The sequence below is a fragment of the Rosa chinensis genome, chromosome 2 (genome assembly GCF_002994745.2).
Source record: "Rosa chinensis cultivar Old Blush chromosome 2, RchiOBHm-V2, whole genome shotgun sequence".
NCBI classification, from domain to species: Eukaryota; Viridiplantae; Streptophyta; class Magnoliopsida; order Rosales; family Rosaceae; genus Rosa; species Rosa chinensis.
This window is the reverse complement of record NC_037089.1, coordinates 81,743,187-81,760,234: the sequence shown is the minus strand read 5'-3', so window position 1 is coordinate 81,760,234 and position 17,048 is coordinate 81,743,187. Positions and strand designations below refer to the sequence as shown.

At 36.2% G+C, this 17,048-nt stretch overlaps 3 protein-coding genes across 6 annotated transcripts; 2 read left to right on the top strand and 1 right to left on the bottom strand.

The window, feature by feature from the left end:
* Positions 1 to 29: 29 nt before the first annotated feature.
* On the bottom strand, positions 30 to 2,729 carry LOC112186905 (vesicle transport v-SNARE 13). Its single transcript, XM_024325468.2, has 6 exons — positions 2,569 to 2,729; positions 2,318 to 2,429; positions 1,445 to 1,503; positions 1,171 to 1,359; positions 619 to 789; positions 30 to 347 (listed from the first exon to the last, which is right to left on the bottom strand). The coding sequence occupies exons 2-6, from the start codon at positions 2,409 to 2,411 to the stop codon at positions 198 to 200; spliced, it is 663 nt and encodes a 220-aa protein (XP_024181236.1). The 5' UTR covers positions 2,412 to 2,429; positions 2,569 to 2,729; the 3' UTR covers positions 30 to 197.
* Positions 2,730 to 4,406: 1,677 nt separating this feature from the next.
* On the top strand, positions 4,407 to 11,081 carry LOC112186893 (CSC1-like protein HYP1). Of its 2 annotated transcripts, XR_002930933.2 has the most exons (12): positions 4,407 to 4,762; positions 4,855 to 5,007; positions 5,541 to 5,604; positions 5,714 to 5,923; positions 6,123 to 6,302; positions 6,727 to 7,025; positions 7,109 to 7,385; positions 7,824 to 8,102; positions 8,584 to 8,817; positions 8,981 to 9,141; positions 10,862 to 10,925; positions 11,028 to 11,081. XR_002930933.2 is itself a non-coding variant. In XM_024325452.2 (10 exons), exons 1-10 carry the CDS (start codon positions 4,479 to 4,481, stop codon positions 9,131 to 9,133), a joined length of 2,133 nt encoding a protein of 710 aa, XP_024181220.1. In that variant the 5' UTR covers positions 4,408 to 4,478; the 3' UTR covers positions 9,134 to 9,400. The 2 variants fall into 2 exon arrangements, 1 of the variants encoding a protein (XP_024181220.1); XM_024325452.2 differs by lacking the exons at positions 10,862 to 10,925; positions 11,028 to 11,081 and having other exon boundaries at positions 4,408 to 4,762; positions 8,981 to 9,400.
* LOC112186892 (CSC1-like protein HYP1) lies at positions 9,753 to 15,790 on the top strand. Of its 3 annotated transcripts, none has more exons than XM_024325451.2 (11): positions 9,753 to 10,228; positions 10,315 to 10,467; positions 10,862 to 10,925; positions 11,028 to 11,237; positions 11,444 to 11,623; positions 12,058 to 12,356; positions 12,440 to 12,716; positions 13,173 to 13,448; positions 13,956 to 14,189; positions 14,616 to 14,775; positions 15,284 to 15,790. In XM_024325451.2, the coding sequence occupies exons 1-10, from the start codon at positions 9,945 to 9,947 to the stop codon at positions 14,772 to 14,774; spliced, it is 2,136 nt and encodes a 711-aa protein (XP_024181219.1). In that variant the 5' UTR covers positions 9,753 to 9,944; the 3' UTR covers position 14,775; positions 15,284 to 15,790. The 3 variants fall into 3 exon arrangements, with proteins under 3 accessions (XP_024181219.1, XP_024181218.1, XP_024181217.1); XM_024325450.2 differs by having other exon boundaries at positions 9,754 to 10,228; positions 15,033 to 15,790; XM_024325449.2 differs by lacking the exon at positions 15,284 to 15,790 and having other exon boundaries at positions 9,754 to 10,228; positions 14,616 to 14,995.
* The last annotated feature ends 1,258 nt before the right edge of the window (positions 15,791 to 17,048 follow it).

The following is a 17,048-nucleotide window of genomic DNA, read 5'->3' as shown; positions in this document are numbered from 1 at the left end:
TTTGTCTCATGACAAAAGCAAGCATTCCGTAAAATAGTGGAATACGTCCAACAAAAGAACAAATCGATATTAATACACTCAAGGATCTCCATTACAAGAACTCAATTTGCACACTCGAAAAGTAGGGAGAAACAAGAAAATGAAGAAATCTGTCAATTTGAGAACACCGGCAAGCTGAACAAGAGAAGATCTGTTGTCTATTTAAGTTTGAGGTACAAGATCAAGGCAATAGCAATGACAAGAACTGCAATAATTGAGCCAATTATCCACTTGTTCCTGCTCATCCTCCTTGTCATGGAAGTCAAAATTTTCTTGCTCTTACCTATGTTGTCATCCACTCCATGAACCTGCAATAGAAGAGAAAATAGTCAAAATACTGAAATAGATGTGGTGACGATCGTTGACCTTTGTATAGATGGCAAAATAGTATACCAACTTTTTCTATAATTTTCTTTGAAAAGAACACTTATTGTTAACAAAAGTCCGATGAAAAAAAAAATCAGTGCTCCTGAAACTAATTCTAACGGTGATAGGAAAAACTGTATCCAAAAGGTGGGATGTTCAAAAACACAGAGCAAAAAGAAGTCTAAATGATATAAAGCCTAGAGAGATAATTACCGTGCTATGAGCATGTAAGAGAGACTGTCGCTGTGAATGCAAATCTTGAAGGATTGAAACACCAAGCTCTTCTGTTTCCAGCATGGTTCTTCTACTGTTCTTAACTCTATCACTGGTCTTGTCTAATCTCTCTGTCGTCGCCATCAACCTTGATCTTTGATCTGCTGATGCCTAGTGCATTTGCATCGAGTATTGGTGTCAAGTATTATCGACAAATGCAAGAAAGCATAGTAGCATCAAATGTAGCAATAGCAGAAAAAAAAGAAAAGGAGCGTGGTGAAGAACAAATTTACATAGGAACTGTATCTGTTATCATTTAGGTGCTGCTTATGAGTACTAAAAAGTAGTCACACAATAATCCACAAAGATGCTTCTTTGGATACTGGTTAGTGTTCAGAATATTTTTCTGGAGTAGGTATATTAGATGACCATAACTAAAATTGAAGAAAAGTTGCAAATACAACATCCATCAGAAACTCACTGCCAAGTATTGAACCACCCTCACATATACCATTCAAAACTTGAGAAGAAGTTATAAAGATTGAGTCATACCGTCAAAGCATCAGCCATGCCTGATTCCAACAACTCATCCCGGGCAGATGCATTTAAGTTGCCAGATACAAGTCTTTTAACTTCGCTTTTCAGATTATTCAGATCTGATTTATATTCCCTCAACTTAGCAAGAAGCACAGCCTTAACATTTGGCTGCAAACTTCTTGCGTCAAGGTCCATTTTCCGGATCTGAAATTTCGAAAAACATTTCATTTAGTACCAAGCCAATGGAACCATAACCAATCTCTGTAAAGAGAATAAAGCGATTAATTACCAAAGATTCTGCTTCATCTATTCCAGCCTTTATTTCAGAAATCTTTTGCTTCTTTTGCTCTGCAAATCAAAATTGACAATTGTGTATATTCAAAGTAAGTACCTTTTTGCTCAAAAAGTGGGAAAACAATCCTTCACAACAAGAACTGTAACCAAATCAAAATTCCATGAAAGGTTCCCTTACTATTTTCTCAATCCCTTTATTTCATACAGATACAAACTTGTAGGTAATAGGTACTTAAAGTAAAGGTACATAATTTCAAATGAGTTAAAAACTCTAATCTATGTAGCTTTGCAACTGCAAGCCTGTACCTCAGAAACTTTTGAGCGCAAGTAGAATGGGGATTCATTTCCCCTTCATATCAATACCATCCAACATATTGAACATTTCAATGGTATAACTCCAGCTGATTTGAATTAAGGCATACAAGACATGCACAACATTGGATCCCATCCAATTGTCAGAAGTCACTTTAGTCCTTTTTCTTTCTTATTTCTTCCTCTCAGTAAAAGAAACCGTAGGCAAACTCTATAATACCGATACACATGAGGTTATTCAAACCAGTGGCACATGATCAGCCTAACAGTTGTGCAACATAGTTAGCGATCACTAAACCTACAGCTATTGCTCCTTTTCACCTTAAACAAACGAGCACTAGCACAATGCAACACACCGTTTTCGGAAAATAATCACACCGATTAGCCTCATCTAAAACCTAATCATACCATAGACAATACACAAAACTAAGATTTTCCACCACCTTTTGCCACCCCCATAATCAACAAAAAAGATTGAAGCTTTATGCATAAAAACAATCTAACCAGTACAATCACATGAAATTGAATTCATAAAAAAGAGAGAAATAGACTTAACCTCCATGAATTCCACCAGCTATTGTACACTTCTTGGTGAGATTGGCGGAGAGCTCGCTGTATTGGCGCTCGTATCCTTCGAATACCTCAGTCATCTTGCCCTAAATCTATCCCTGCATTCATTTTAAATCCCCCAAATCGAAACCTCATCAGCAAAAACAAAGCCCCAAATCGATCACAATTTGGATGTTGAATCGGGAATTATGAGAGTAATTACATCGATCTGAGATCGATACGATCGATTGTACGAACCTGGGAAGATCGGAGAGTCGGATGGATCGCCAGAATCGTCGCCGGAGGCCGGGGGCGGTGTTTGAATGTTTTGTAGACGATCAAAACGACAATGCGCGTGGGGAGAGAGACGTGGCCACAAATATGTGTCCGCCTTGAGATAACATAACCCCACGTGGTACGCTCCGTTTTATACTTTAGCTCTTAGCTTTTGACAACTGTGGGTGTCGCGGGAAAGGTGTATTGATTCTGTTTGCACCCTTCAGGTACAAGGCTTTCCCATAGGCTTCGAATTCTTATTGGAATTCATAAGGGTTTTTTTTCGTTTTTTTTTTCCATCTCCATAGTATATTTTATTTATTCATTTATTTTTGTTACTATTAAGATGAGAACAAAAGTTGTTTTAATCTTACAAACTAGTCAATTTCGGGTTTTTAGTTTGTCATGTTACCATAATATTGGTTGTGATGACGACTCTAGTGAATTTTGTGTTGTGGTTACGGCCACAATGCTAAATCTAGTTGGCCTAATTTATTTCAAAGTTTTTCCTAATGATTTGTCTGAGTCGATGCATGTCAGCATGTGTAATCTTTTATTTTTAGATAAAAAAATTACTAATTATCATTGAGTTATAATCTGTTTATCATTATCTTATACTTAACACATTGTCATTAAATCTCCATTTAAAAGCCGTTAAATTTGAGAATATATTTGTCTAAACACTAGAGTATATATACATTTCTAACATGAAAAATATTTTTTCTAAATAAAAAAATGACAGATTTTTTATGTTTTCAAATTAAAATTCAATTTTTTTTCTTGTTAGAAAAAAATTTGAAAAAGAAATCTAATAACTTTCTTCAAAATTTTTTTAAAATTTTAATATTTCTTTTTCAAATATTTATATGTAATTTGATGAAAATAACTCTATCCGTACAAATTATAATGACACAACAGACAAAAATGAATTATGTAAAAGACAGATATTAGAGTGAGTGGGTTAAGTGATTTTTTTTAAAAAAGTCAATAAGTTAAGTGTCGAACGAGTCACCACTTAATGACTATTGGTAATTTTTTCACTTACTTTTATTCAAGGAAATTTAATACCGAAAATGTTTTTGAACACTTTTTTACTAGTAATTTCAATCGATCAATCGTCTACCGATCGATACTGGTCGATATTCTAAAATCTGAAACCGTAGCCGTGGTTACCGACAAATCGGTATACCGAAATGGCTACTCGGTTCGGCTAGAATTTTGGTCATAGCAACGAAGTTGTAGATCTAAGGAAATAGCCCATTCTGGAGTATGCAAATGTGATGATGGAGATGATGTAGATTTGGTGATGCAGATAATGAGATGATGGAGAAGTAGAGAAAATGGAAGGAGAGGAAGGAATATGAAGAAAGAAGAAGAGCATGAATTGAGAATTCTGCATTTGATCATCAAGTTCCAACAAAACTGATGGACAAAGTCACAAAGCAATGAAATATGTAATTAACACATGAAGAGGCTCGGGAAAGTTGGACTGTTAGATAAATGATTTTGGGCCACGGCCGAGTGTTGGACTGTTGGATGGATACTTTAATGATATTTTGGGCAATGGGTCAACTGGGTTACGGCACTTGAATGCCGCAGTGACAGGGCCACCTGGCGGGAGCCAACGGCTCGAATGGGCTAATGCGTCATTTCACAAAGAATGTCGGCTACATTTCCAAGATACCAAGCAACCTTTTCCTGTTTTCTACCAAAAAGAAACAACCTTTCCTGCTCCCCAAAACATTAAATTGCCTTTTCTGGCCCTGCCCAAAGGTTGTCACTATTCTATTCAAATCATAAGGCTTCCTCTTTAAAGTTGGAAACACTGGTACTATTACCCCATTCCTCCACTAGAATTTTGCAGCTTTTTTTTCATTTTGGGGTTTTAAGATATGCTCCTCTCTGCGCTTTTAACGTCAGTAGGGATTAATCTGGGTCTATGTTTGCTGTACTGCACTCTCTACTCTATTCTGAGCAAGCAGCCCAGTAACGCCAAGGTTTATGCATCACGCTCTGTTGCTGCGAAAGAAGCGCCAGCAGAAACAAATGGCTTCGATTTCGAAAGATTGTTGCCCACTGCGGGTTGGGTCAGACGGGCGTGGCAGCCCTCTGAAGATCAGCTCTTGTCTGTCACCAGTTTCGACGCCGTGGTGTTCATTCGCATTTTCATCTTCAGGTTAGTGATGGAGGGACTGGTAGTGTTAAAGGGTATATATTGAATTTGAGTTTGATTATTGAAGTTGGTTTTTTTTTTTTTTTTTGGTGCAGTTTGAAGGTGTTTGGGTTTGGTGGGATTATTGGGGTTTTTGTTCTTCTGCCAATAAACTTCCAGGGGACCCAGCTGGAGGAGGATTATTCGGATTCTTCCTACATGTCTTTGGACTCGTTTAGTATTTCAAATGTGAATGATGGCTCAAAGTGGTATGTATTTGGTTCTTATGACATGGTAATTGAAAATTGTGGGAAATACTTGCTGTTGTAGTCTTTGATAGTTTCATTAGCTACATATTTCCGCACATTGTTTCCCAATGTGTTAATTGTCATTCTAGTGCTTTGAATTGTATCCAATCTATGGCATTTATAAGAGCTGGTTGATTAATGAGAGGTGAGGGCTGCTTGAGCTTAGGTTGAGATTTGGGTTCAGGTCTGTGGTGAACCTTCCACTTCCCCCTGGCAAATTATGATAGCTAATATAAATAGGATATCTTCCTCTGTGTTTGGCACCCGACTTAGAGTTTTCACTTACCTATTGAGTCTGAACATTCATAGACTCGGAAGGATTTTGAATTACCTGCTTGCAGATTTGTTTAATCTTTACTTCAGCATGTTCCTTTTAGTGGAGTTGTGGCTGGCTATTTCCAACTTCCAAGTTCATTTATGTTTATCATATTTATAGTAGGCATATGGTAAACCTAGTATGAGGAGACCCTGACTGTTACTTTTGGTTTCCCAAGGTTATGGGTTCATTTTTGTGCAGCATATATTTTCAGTGCAGCCGTCTGCTATCTTCTTTACGATGTAAGTCAGATTTTGTTTCTTTTATATGGCTTTGTTCCATCGGATTTTGGTGGTTCATTTAGATTTTAGAACAATAGCATCAACAGTATTGAACTTGATTACTATGCAGGAGTACAGTTATATCTCATCAAGAAGAATGGCTCACTTCTATTCATCCAAACCTCAGCCTAATCAGTTCACAGTATTGGTTCGTGGTATTCCTGTCCTATCTGGGAGCAGCGGCAGTGAAACCGTTGACAGATTTTTTACAGAATATTACTCTTCTACTTATCTTTCACACTCGGTGATTCGTCGAACTAGCAAACTCCAACGTCTCACTGTAAGCCTCAGCATGACAATTTCATAGTTATTTTTGAAGGCTTGGGGAGTTGTGTAATTGCTATGTTTGTCATTAGTTTCTTACACATCAGAAGGAAGGCATCAAACACATTTGTAATTTATAATAAAGTTGTTCCAGTTAAGACTTCCTGTTATATGACATCTTTGACAAAGACTCATAACTTTTTCCTTCTTTCTAGAGTGCCGCAGATAAGGTTTACAGAACGCTTGCCCGTCTAAAGTCAGAAAAGGATCCACAGAAAAGATTCAAGCGTGATGGGCTTTTTGGAAGCAAAGTAGATGGTTTGGATCACTATGGAAAGAAATTGGATGATTTAGAAGATACTGTTAGATTAGAGCAATCATCGTTGGCAGGAAAGGTTGGGTGCTATTCTTGTTCTTAAGTAAGGAGAGCTTGACAATAATCATTAGTAAATGGTATAAATAAAATTCTCCACCACCTAATAATTTCTGTAGCATCAACTTAGATTTCTTTTCTTTTCTTTCACTTTTATTTTTTATTTTCAAAAATTGACTTATAGAGTTATAGATGTAAAGCTATATCATTTAGGAAACATTAGAGATGAGCAACACAGACACAGTCATCCTCATTTTTGTTGTTTAATACTTCTTAGTAGGTGAATGTATGAGCAAACATATGACATTTTCTGATTTCCAAAAGACGTATCATCAAGTTTAGGAAGAGAGAAGTATACTTTCAATTGATAAGTCTAGTTGTTTGATTGATCTGACCTTGAATTGATGTAGTCAATTGTTCCATGATGCCAAAAAAAACAATTACAGGAAGTTTCAGCAGCCTTTGTGTCATTCAAGTCCCGACTTGCTGCTGCAATAGCTGTAAACATTCAACAAGGAACAAATCCCACAGAGTGGGTCACAGAGGGCGCTCCTGAGCCTCAGGACGTTCATTGGCCCTTCTTTTCTTCATCTTTTATAAAAAGATGGGTCTCCAAGCTGGTGGTGGTGGTTGCATATGCTGCTGTTATAATTCTATTCCTCATTCCAGTTGCAATCGTACAGGGCCTCACTAATCTTGAACAGTTAGAAACCTGGTTTCCTTTTCTCACAAGCATACTGAATTTGTAAGTGCAGAATCAACAACTTTTAAAAATTGACTCTCTGATTTATTCCATGATGCTGAATCATACAATTTCTTTATTTGCAGAACAGTCGTCAGTGAAGTCATAACTGGATATCTTCCAAGTCTTATTCTTCAGTTGTTTCTTTCTTTGGTGCCACCCATCATGATATTGTTGTCATCCATGGAAGGATACATCTCTTTCAGTCAGATACAAAAAGGTGCATGCACGAAGATGTTGTGGTTTACCATATGGAACATTTTCTTTGCAAATGTACTATCAGGAACAGCTCTCTCTGAACTCGATATCCTTCTTGAGCCCAAAGAGATTCCTGGGCTACTTGCTGATGGTGTTCCAGCACAGGTGAAAATACATCCGCAATATTAGTTTGTACTTTATCTTTCTGAAATAATCATATGGAGGTTTGAGAAGCCTTTTGAAACTTCTTGACTCACTGTATACCATTGTTTTGCCTGTTCTTAAATTTAATTACCTACAATGGCAATTCAAGTTTTTTAAAGGTCCCAGTCAATAGCATGTGATTTTGTTACAAACTACTTGCTGGTAAAATTTTCTTCCTACCTAAAACTTGTTCAGATACTGATTTGGATAATACTTATGTTCTTAAGAGTGTATGTCATAAGATATTATGTTGTCATTTAAACATCTGTGTTTGCTTTGTGTCCATAACTGAGGAACTTGATATTTGGCTTAAATGTTAGAATTGAAACTTTGAAACCATTTGTTTATATCATAAACAATGATCCAAGGTTTCATATAGATTCTTTGTCATTGATGCAGGCATCATTCTTCATTGCATATGTTGTGACATCTGGATGGACCAGTACTGTATCATCAGAACTCTTCCGCTTGAAACCCCTGATTTTCAGTATGATAAAAAGACTATTTTCAGGAAACGATGGTGATGAATTTGAGGCTCCTTCAATTCCATACCACAAAGAAATTCCTAAAATTCTATTATTTGGAGTCCTTGGAATCACATACTTCTTGCTGGCTCCATTAATTCTACCGTTCCTTCTGGTTTACTGCTGTATGGGATACCTAATCTTTCGCAATCAGGTACGTTCAAAAACTTTTATCTTATCTCTTTTGCTTGATATATTGTATCATATCTAAAACCATATTGGGTAAAAAGGCCTGTTGATTACAATCTTTTGTGTTCTAATTAATGCACAAAAGGGTGTGTGATTAGTAGTTTCTAACAAAAAGGTTGTGTGAATATCAAATCCCTTGGTGAATTAATGCCTCTAAAGGTTAAAAAGAAGCAAGTCCATGCTCACATCTATATATATTGTCTGAAATTATTTCACAAATTTGCATCATCTCATTTTAAATTTAATATCTACTTTTCCATATTGATACTTAAACATTAACCTGGTTTGAGTTCAACCACCTTATTTCATGCTCTATACGATCTAAATTTTGTAGTTTTGTGGATTATATATATATATATATATATATATATATATATATATCATTTTTATCACCTATTTTTGATTATTAAATTCACTGATACTTTTTGGTAAACAATTTTGAACAGCTATTGAATGTATATGCACCCAAGTATGAAACTGGTGGAAAACTTTGGCCTATAGTGCACAATTCAACAATATTTTCCTTGGTACTTATGCACATCATTGCGATTGGAATATTTGGGATTAAGACGCTTCCCTTAGCTGCTAGTTTGATGATTCCTCTTCCAATTCTCACTCTTCTTTTCAATGAGTACTGCCGCAAACGATTTCTACCGATATTCAAATCATATCCTGTTGAGGTATGTCTGAACCAATGCTATCAACTTATTCTTTTAGATTCCAAAATATTTAAATTCGCAAACATTACAACTCTGCTTTGGTTATATCTTAAACTAAGAAGTTGGACTCTTCATCTTCTGTTCTATCTCATTGGCTAAGGGTTTCTTTACTGTATTCATGCAGTGTTTGGTAAAGAAAGATATCGAAGACCAGAGTGATCCTTCAATGGATGCATTTTATGATAAATTACGCACTGCGTATGAGGATCCGGTTTTGCTGCCAATCCAACGTCGAAGAAGCAGAGACGGCTACAACTCTCCACTCCTTCCCCGCTGAAGTCTGAAGTAAGCAATCTGTCTTCTTTCGCCATACTGGCAAGCAAAAAACCAATAAACAACTCCTTGTGTCTCTGTGTTCCTGTAAAATAAGTATATGATCTGTAATCTGCAGTGTGTTAGGCTTGTTTTCCAGTTACCATTTGTCTTTGATTTGTTCATTCTTACTGCTGTATTTTGTTCATTCTTCCTGCTGTATTATAGACATGATTTTCATAAACAATGTATACAACACTCTATATTCTCATAGGCAACTAACTGAAACTAACTTTTGGTTGCCAAACATGCTGATACTGAGGTTTGGTATATACCATTCTTGTACCGTAGCCGAGCCGAAACTTCGGCTTATCGGCTATTTTGGCCCAACTCGGTTTGGCTCGGTCCAAAATCGGCCGGGCCCATACGGCTCAGATGGCCAGCCCTATTTTCACACTAGATGAATGGTGAAGAAATTTTGGGCCATGGGCCAAGTGGGTTACTTGAAAAGGAAGGGAACTTAAACCGTATCCCGATCCGCAATGACAGGCCACATGGCGGGAGGCAACGGCTGGAAGGGCATTATCGTCATTCGCGCAAAGAAAGTCGGTTACTTTCAGAAATCCCCAAAGGTAGCAAATGCCTTTCCCTTTCCTGCTCCCCAAAACATAATATTCCCTTTGTTGCCCCTGCCCAAAGGTAAGTGAGAACCTTCGCCAAAATCATAATGCTCTCTCTCAAAAGTTTCCGACTTTGGATTATAATCCCATTTCTGCACTAGAAATTTGCAGCCTTTTTCATTTGGGGTTTAAGGTTTTTTTGGGGGGGTTTTAGCTATGATCCTCTCTGCGCTGTTAACCTCAGTAGGAATTAATCTGGGTCTATGTTTGCTATTCTTCACTCTCTACTCTATTCTGAGGAAGCAACCCAGTAACGCCAAGGTTTATGCACCGCGCTCTGTTGCTGCAAAAGGAGCACCAACTGAAACAAATGGCTTCGATTTCGATAGATTGTTGCCCACTGCGGGTTGGGTGAAGCGGGCATGGCAGCCCTCTGAAGATCAGCTCTTGGCTGCCACCAGTTTGGATGCCGTGGTGTTTATGCGCATTTTCATCTTCAGGTTAGGGATGGACGGACTAGTAGTGTTAAAAGGGTATATTGGATTTGAGTTTGATTTTTGAAGTTGGGTTTTTTTTGTTTGTGCAGTTTGAAGGTGTTTGGGTTTGGTGGGATTATTGGGGTTTTTGTTCTTCTGCCAATAAATTTTCTGGGCACCCAGCTGGACGTGGATTTTTCGGATTTTCCCAACAAGTCTTTGGACTCGTTTAGTATTTCGAATGTGGATGATGGCTCGAACTGGTATGTATGTGGTTCTTATGGGATGGTGGTTGAAAATTGTGGGAAATACTGAGATGAAGTTGTAATAGTTTTTTATAGTTGCATTAGCTACACTGGGTTGAGGGTCATTTATAACACCTATCATATTTCCACGCGTTGTTTCCCATTGTGTTAAATTTCCATTCTATTGCTTTCAATTCTATCAAATTTATGGCATTTATAAGCCATATAAGTCGCGGTGTGTCCTTCGGTTAAGTTAGAGTTGGTTGATTAGTTTAATCTTTACTTCAGCCTGTTCCTCTTAATGGAGTTGTGGCCAGATATTTCCAAGTTCATTTATGTTTATCATATTTATAGTAGGCATATGGTAAACCTATTATGAGGAGACCCTGACTGTTAATTTTGGTTTCCCAAGGTTATGGGTTCATTTTTGTGCAGCATATATTTTCAGTGCAGTCGTCTGCTATCTTCTTTACTATGTAAGTCAGATTTTGTTTCTTTTCTATGGCTTTGTTTCATCAGATTTTGGTGGTTCATTTAGAACAATAGAATCAACAGTATTCAACTTAATTACTATGCAGGAGTACAGTTATATCTCATCAAGAAGAATTGCTCACTTCTATTCATCCAAACCTCAGCCTAATCAGTTCACAGTATTGGTTCGTGGTATTCCTGTCCTATCTGGAAGCAGCTGCAGTGAAACCGTTGAAAAATTCTTTACAGAATATTACTCTTCTACTTATCTTTCACACTTGTTGGTTCGTCGAACTAGCAAACTCCAACGTCTCACTGTAAGCCTCAGCATGATAATTTCATAGTTATTTTTGAAGGCTTGGGGATTTTTGTAATTTCTGTGTTTGTTGTTAGTTTCTTACCATCAGAAGGAAGGCATCAAACAAATTTGTAAATTTGTAATTTATAATAAAGTTGTTCCAGTTAAGACTTTCTGTTATATAACATCTTCGGCAAAGACTCATAACTTTTTCCTTCTTTCTAGAGTGATGCAGACAAGGTATACAGAACGCTTGCCCGTCTAAAGTCAGAAAAGGATCCACAGCAAAGATTCAAGCGTGATGGGCTTTTTGGACGCAAAGTCGATGTGTTGGATCACTATGGAAAGAAATTGGATGATTTAGACGATACTGTTAGATTAGAGCAATCATCGTTGGCAGGAAAGGTTGGGTGCTATTCTTGATCTTAATTAAGGAGATTTTGACAATAATCATTAGTAAATGGTATAAATAAAATTTTCCTCCACCTAATAATTTCTTTAGCATCAACTTAGATGTAGATGTTTTTTGTTTTGTTTTCTTTTCTTTTACTTTTCAAAATTGACATATAGATGTAAAATAAAATTATTTAGGAAAGATCATTAGAGATGAGTAACACACACAGACACACTCGTCCTCATATTTGTTGTTTAATACTTCTTAGTAGATGAATGTATGAGCAAACATGTGATATTTTCTGATTTCTAAGAGACATATCACTATATCAGCAAGTTTAGGAAGAGAGAAGTTTACTTCCAATTGATAAGTCTAGTTGTTTGATTGATCTGACCTTGGATTGATGTAGTCAATTGTTCCATGATGCGAAAACAAACAATAACAGGAAGTTTCAGCTGCCTTTGTGTCGTTCAAGTCCCGGCTTGCTGCTGCAATAGCTGTACACATTCAACAAGGAACAAATCCCACAGAGTGGGTCACAGAGAGTGCTCCTGAGCCTCAGGACGTTCATTGGCCCTTCTTTTCTTCATCTTTTATAAAAAGATGGGTCTTCAAGCTGGTGGTGGTGGTTGCATGTGCTGCTCTTACGATTCTATTCCTCATTCCAGTTGCAATCGTGCAAGGCCTCGCTAATCTTGCACAGTTAGAAACCTGGTTTCCTTTTCTCAAAAGCATACTGAGTTTGTAAGTGCGGAATCTTCAACTTTTAAAAATTGACTCTCTGATTTATTCCATGATGCCGAATCTTACAATTTCTTTATTTGCAGAACAGTTGTCAGTCAAGTCATAACTGGATATCTTCCAAGTCTTATTCTTCAGTTGTTCCTTTCTTTTGTGCCACCCATCATGATAGTGTTGTCATCCATGGAAGGATACGTCTCTTTCAGCCAGATACAAAAAGGTGCATGCACGAAGATGTTGTGGTTTACTATATGGAACATTTTCTTTGCAAATGTATTATCAGGAACAGCTCTCTATCGAGTCGATATCCTTCTTGAGCCCAAAAAGATTCCTGGGCTACTTGCTGATGCTGTTCCAGCACAGGTGAAAATACATACACAATATTAGTTTGTACTTTATCTTTTTGAAATAATCATATGGAGGTTTGAGAAGCCTTTTGAAACTTCATAACTCACTGTATACCATTGTTTTGCCTGTTCTTAAATTTAATTCCCTATAAAGACAATTCAATTTTTTTAAAGGTCCCAGTCAATAGGATGTGATTTTGTTGGTAAATTCTTCTGGTAAAATTTTCTTCCTACCTAAACCTTGTTCCGATACTGATTTTGGATAATACTTATGTTCTTAAGAGTGTATGTATGTCATAACTCATAAGACATTTGTTGTCAATAAAACATCTGTTTAACTGTGTTTGCTTGTGTCCATATCTTAGGGACCTGATATTTGGCTTAAATGTTAGAATTCAAACTTTTGAAACCATTTGTTTATATCATAAACCTTGATCCAAGGTTTCATATAGATTCTTTATTTTTGATGCAGGCATCATTCTTCATTGCATATGTTGTGACATCTGGATGGACCAGTGTATCATCAGAACTCTTCCGCATGACCCCCCTGATTTTCAGTATGATAAAAAGACTATTTTCAGGAAAAGATAGTGATGAATTTGAGGTTCCTTCAATTTCATACCACAGTGAAATTCCTAGAATTCTATTTTTTGGAGTCCTTGGAATAACATACTTCTTTCTGGCTCCATTAATTCTACCTTTCCTTCTGGTTTACTGTTGTATGGGATACCTAATCTACCGCAACCAGGTCCGTTGAAAACTTTTCTCTTATCTCTTTTACTTGATATATTGTATCATATCTAAAAACATATTGGATAAAATGGCCTGTTTATAGAATCGTAGTTTTGTAGATTAGATCACCTATTTGACACCCTTTTGTGTTCTAATTAATTCACAAAATGGTATGTGATTTGTAGTTTCTAACACAAAAGGTTGTGTGAATATCATCTCCCTTGGTGAATTACTGCTTCTTTAAAGGTTAACAAGAAGCAAGTCCATGCTCACACCTATATTGTCTGAACTTATTTCACAAATTTGCATCATCTCATTTTAAATTTAATATCCACCTTTTCATATTGATTGATCTGCTTGACTTAAACATTAACCTGGTTTGAGTTCAACCACCTTATTTCATGCTCTATACCATCTAAATTGTATAGTTTTGTGGATTTTTTTTTTTTTGTATAATTCATTTTTATCATCTATTTTTGGTTATTAAATTTACTGATACTTTTTGGTAAACAAATTTGAACAGCTATTGAATGTATATGCACCCAAGTATGAAACTGGTGGAAAATTTTGGCCTATAGTGCACAATTCAACAATATTTTCCCTGGTACTTATGCACATCATTGCGATTGGACTATTTGGGATTAAAAAGCTTCCCTTAGCTTCTAGTTTGATGATTCCTCTTCCAATTCTCACTCTTCTTTTCAATGAGTACTGCCGCAAACGATTTCTACCGATATTCAAATCATATCCTGTTGAGGTATGTCTGAACCACTGCTAATCAACTTATTCTTTTAGATTCCAAAAGATTTAAATTAGCTAACATTACAACTCTGCTTAGGTTATATCTTACACTAAGAAGATGTGGGGCCCATTTGACAGTGCTAATCGCTTCTAAAGCTTGAAAACTTTCTGAAAGTGGTTTTATCGCGTTTGTCAGAAATGGTTATAAGTGGAGCACTTCTTTGAAAAGCACCTAAATGCTTTCAAGTGCATTTCTAAGAAGCACTTTTTCTGTTTTTCTTTTTTTCTTTTTTTTTTTCACAAAAACGTGACACATCTTTGTGAAGTGCTTCCCACCAATGTGGTAGCGAGTAAAGAACACTTCCTAAAAGCACCGTCATATGGACCCTTCATCTTCTGTTCTATCTCATTGGCTAAGGGTTTCTTTACTGTATTTATGCAGTGTTTGGTAAGGAAAGATAAAGAAGACCAGAGTGATCCTTCAATGGATGCATTTTATGATAAATTAAGCACTGCGTATGAGGATCCAGTTTTGATGCCAATCCGACATCGAAGAAGCACAGATGATCACAACTCTCCACTTCTTCCTGCTGTAGTCTGAAGTAAGCAATCTGTCTTCTTTCACCATACTGACAACAAAAAACCAATAAATAACTCTCCGTGTCTCTGTGTTCTTGTAAAATCAGTATATGATCTGTAATCTGTGTGTTAGGCTTGTTTTCCAGTGACCATTTGTCTTTGATCTGTTCATTCTTAGTTTCTTACTGCTGTATTATAGACATGAATTTTATTAACAACGTATAAAATACTCTTATAATCACATAGGCAACTAACTAACTAACTTTTGGTTTCCAAACAGCCGAAACTTTAAAAAAGATGTTGATACTGAAGCTACACCTGTCTTTGATAGCACACCTCTTCTGCAAAAATTCTTGGAACCATTCCATCTCTATCTTATGGCGACAGGAATCTCAATTGAATTAGACCCTTTCTTTCTTTTTTATTTTCGTTTTCAAGAATAATAAACCTTGACATATTTGTCAACCATACCTATTTTTATATCACAATTATTTCCTTCTTTTCTGGGTGTCGTTCCCTGGGGACTAGCAGCCAACATATAATAATTGAGCAAATGTGTGATTCATGCTGACACGATGTGGCTCGGTTGTTTGATTGGAATTCGTAAGAGAAAGAGACTTTGGCTTAGTTTTCGATCTCCACGTGGAGCAACAACAAAGGGCTTCTGACATTTTCTCTTAGGATCATCAAATTCTGGTTGACCCTGACGCAATCAGAGATCCCTTTCCATGCAAACATCACACTCAGATTTCAGCATCAGCTAAAAGTGCATAAGTCTAGTCTTTGTTTTTCTTCTCCATAAAAAAATGCAGAGCAATGAAGAAAATGTTCATATTGATGAAGCGTTGTTATTTCTTGGGCAGACCGTTGTACATATTATAAGTTTTGTGGTTAAAAGTTTATAATTTACATATCAATGTTTAATGGTGAGCTCCAAAGTGGCAAAAGATTGATTAAACTCGTGTGAACTGATAAAGATTCGGTTCTAGGACTTTTATTGTTTATGGCACCGTGCAGCCCCAGATTTGCTACCCCGTTTATCTTGGTTTTTCTTCTTGTTTTTTTCTGTGTGGATTTTGTAATCTTCTTCAATGGTGTGTTCAATCTAACTTCGTTTTTAAGTCCAATCAATGGTGTGTTCTACGGATCTACCTAAGTTGTCCTTCAAAAGATGTCACTATCAGACGTTTCCTAACATAGTTAATAATTGGTTTGATCCAAAGTGATCATCATCTTAATGTAAGAAAAATCTGATAATCAATCAATAGTATTCATCTTGATATCAAATAGAAAACATCAATCATCCTAATGTAACATTGGGGGCAGTGTTCCAGTAGAGGTGATCGCGACCTTCTTCCTTTAAATTTGTTATGTAGTCAAGAAAATCTTTAGTTGGTTTTCTTTTATGCAAGTGTAGGCGCAAAATGTGTGCTACGATGTTGAAAAAGACTGATAAAATAAAATTACAGAAAGATGTTCGAATAAATTTCTCAAAAAGGCTCGAAGTAAATGCATCAAAGTAAATTGGCTAATTAGAAGTCTTCATTCTGCAAAGAAATCCCCTCATTGCATCTCTAAGTTTAAGATATAAGTAATTACCAACCAACAAATCCCATCACATAACAAATCACTTTTTACAAGAGAGCTTCTAATGAGAACTTTCTAATCAACGATTTAGAGGACTCGATCACTTTTCAATTACATTATCACAAATCAACCTTTAGATGTTTTTGTATGCATGTATGAGTAGATCACTTATAAAAATTTTCTTCCAAATTGCTAATCAGTGAGGTACCTAACTGAATGAAATTAATGGATGAACCAAACCTGCTAAACCTGAATCGTTCATGTTTATAAATGATAAATCACAATTATGAACGCCGTAGGGATTTTCAATTTGGTTGAAAATTTACATAAATGATCTACACACGCATATTTAAACATTTAACAGTAGATAAAGTTCTCATGATCGAAATCCTCATTTTAGCTGTCCTCATTAGAAGATATCTCCACTATTTACCATCTTATAGATACTAGTTGAGGAAAGTCCAACAATGTCATGTTACAAGCATGATGAGTGACCTAAACCGTATTAAAGATAATGAAATAAATAAATTATTACACACCATAAAATAAGATGATAATACATAACTAAATCATATAATTAAATATTTTCTATGATGTTTGACATGCTCATTGTTGAGGAGGCTTTGGAGAAACCGTCTTTTTAACTTTGGTCATCAAAATGATAATAATTAATAAGGCTATTAGGGGAGTTAAGTTAATTATTGTATGG

Bases quoted from the DNA above. Each gene is read 5' to 3' on its own strand.
- LOC112186905 (XM_024325468.2), bottom strand. From the start codon at position 2,411: ATGACTGAGGTATTCGAAGGATACGAGCGCCAATACAGCGAGCTCTCC. The intron at 1,504-2,317 runs GTTAAGTCTATT...TTTGATTTGCAG, and splicing joins AGCTGGTGGAATTCATGGAG to AGCAAAAGAAGCAAAAGATT. The intron at 790-1,170 runs GTATGACTCAAT...CAAATGCACTAG, and splicing joins GCATGGCTGATGCTTTGACG to GCATCAGCAGATCAAAGATC.
- LOC112186893 (XM_024325452.2), top strand. From the start codon at position 4,479: ATGCTCCTCTCTGCGCTTTTAACGTCAGTAGGGATTAATCTGGGTCTA. The intron at 4,763-4,854 runs GTTAGTGATGGA...TTTTTGGTGCAG, and splicing joins ATTCGCATTTTCATCTTCAG to TTTGAAGGTGTTTGGGTTTG. The intron at 5,924-6,122 runs GTAAGCCTCAGC...CCTTCTTTCTAG, and splicing joins GCAAACTCCAACGTCTCACT to AGTGCCGCAGATAAGGTTTA.
- LOC112186892 (XM_024325451.2), top strand. From the start codon at position 9,945: ATGATCCTCTCTGCGCTGTTAACCTCAGTAGGAATTAATCTGGGTCTA. The intron at 11,624-12,057 runs GTTGGGTGCTAT...AAACAATAACAG, and splicing joins AATCATCGTTGGCAGGAAAG to GAAGTTTCAGCTGCCTTTGT. The intron at 14,190-14,615 runs GTATGTCTGAAC...GTATTTATGCAG, and splicing joins TCAAATCATATCCTGTTGAG to TGTTTGGTAAGGAAAGATAA.